The sequence below is a fragment of the Fulmarus glacialis genome, unplaced genomic scaffold (genome assembly GCF_000690835.1).
Source record: "Fulmarus glacialis isolate BGI_N327 unplaced genomic scaffold, ASM69083v1 scaffold43594, whole genome shotgun sequence".
NCBI classification, from domain to species: Eukaryota; Metazoa; Chordata; class Aves; order Procellariiformes; family Procellariidae; genus Fulmarus; species Fulmarus glacialis.
In genome coordinates, this window is record NW_009210686.1 from 1 (window position 1) to 289 (window position 289).

Here is a 289-nt window from a genome sequence, read left to right on the forward strand (position 1 = left end):
GCTGCAGGGGCTGCTCCGCCGGAGGAAGGGGCAGCTCCTTGGCCAGGGGAGTCTTTCGGGGACTTTCCTCGAGCTCCGCGGGGGGCTGCCGGCCCTCGCCCTCTGCTTTGCTCAGGGCGTTGCTGCCCACCACCCTCTCCTCCCCTGGCTTCCTCCAAGCCTCCAGCTTCTCCTCCCCACCCTTCTTAGGAGTCCTCTCCTCCGCAGCCCGCTTCCGGGGCGGCTCCCCGGACTTGATCTTCACCGCCTGCATCCCGTTCTCCATGTACTTGCTCATGACTATCACAAT

At 65.7% G+C, this 289-nt stretch overlaps 1 protein-coding gene across 1 annotated transcript in view; it reads right to left on the minus strand.

Annotated features, from left to right (window-relative positions):
• Positions 1–7: 7 nt before the first annotated feature.
• Positions 8–289, minus strand: part of CBX4 (chromobox homolog 4) — a gene marked incomplete at both ends in the record, with an annotated part of 834 nt that continues 552 nt past the window's right edge. The window contains one exon of the mRNA XM_009577244.1: positions 8–288. Within this exon, the coding sequence (XP_009575539.1) occupies positions 8–288 (281 nt within the window). The remainder of the gene's footprint in view (position 289) is intronic.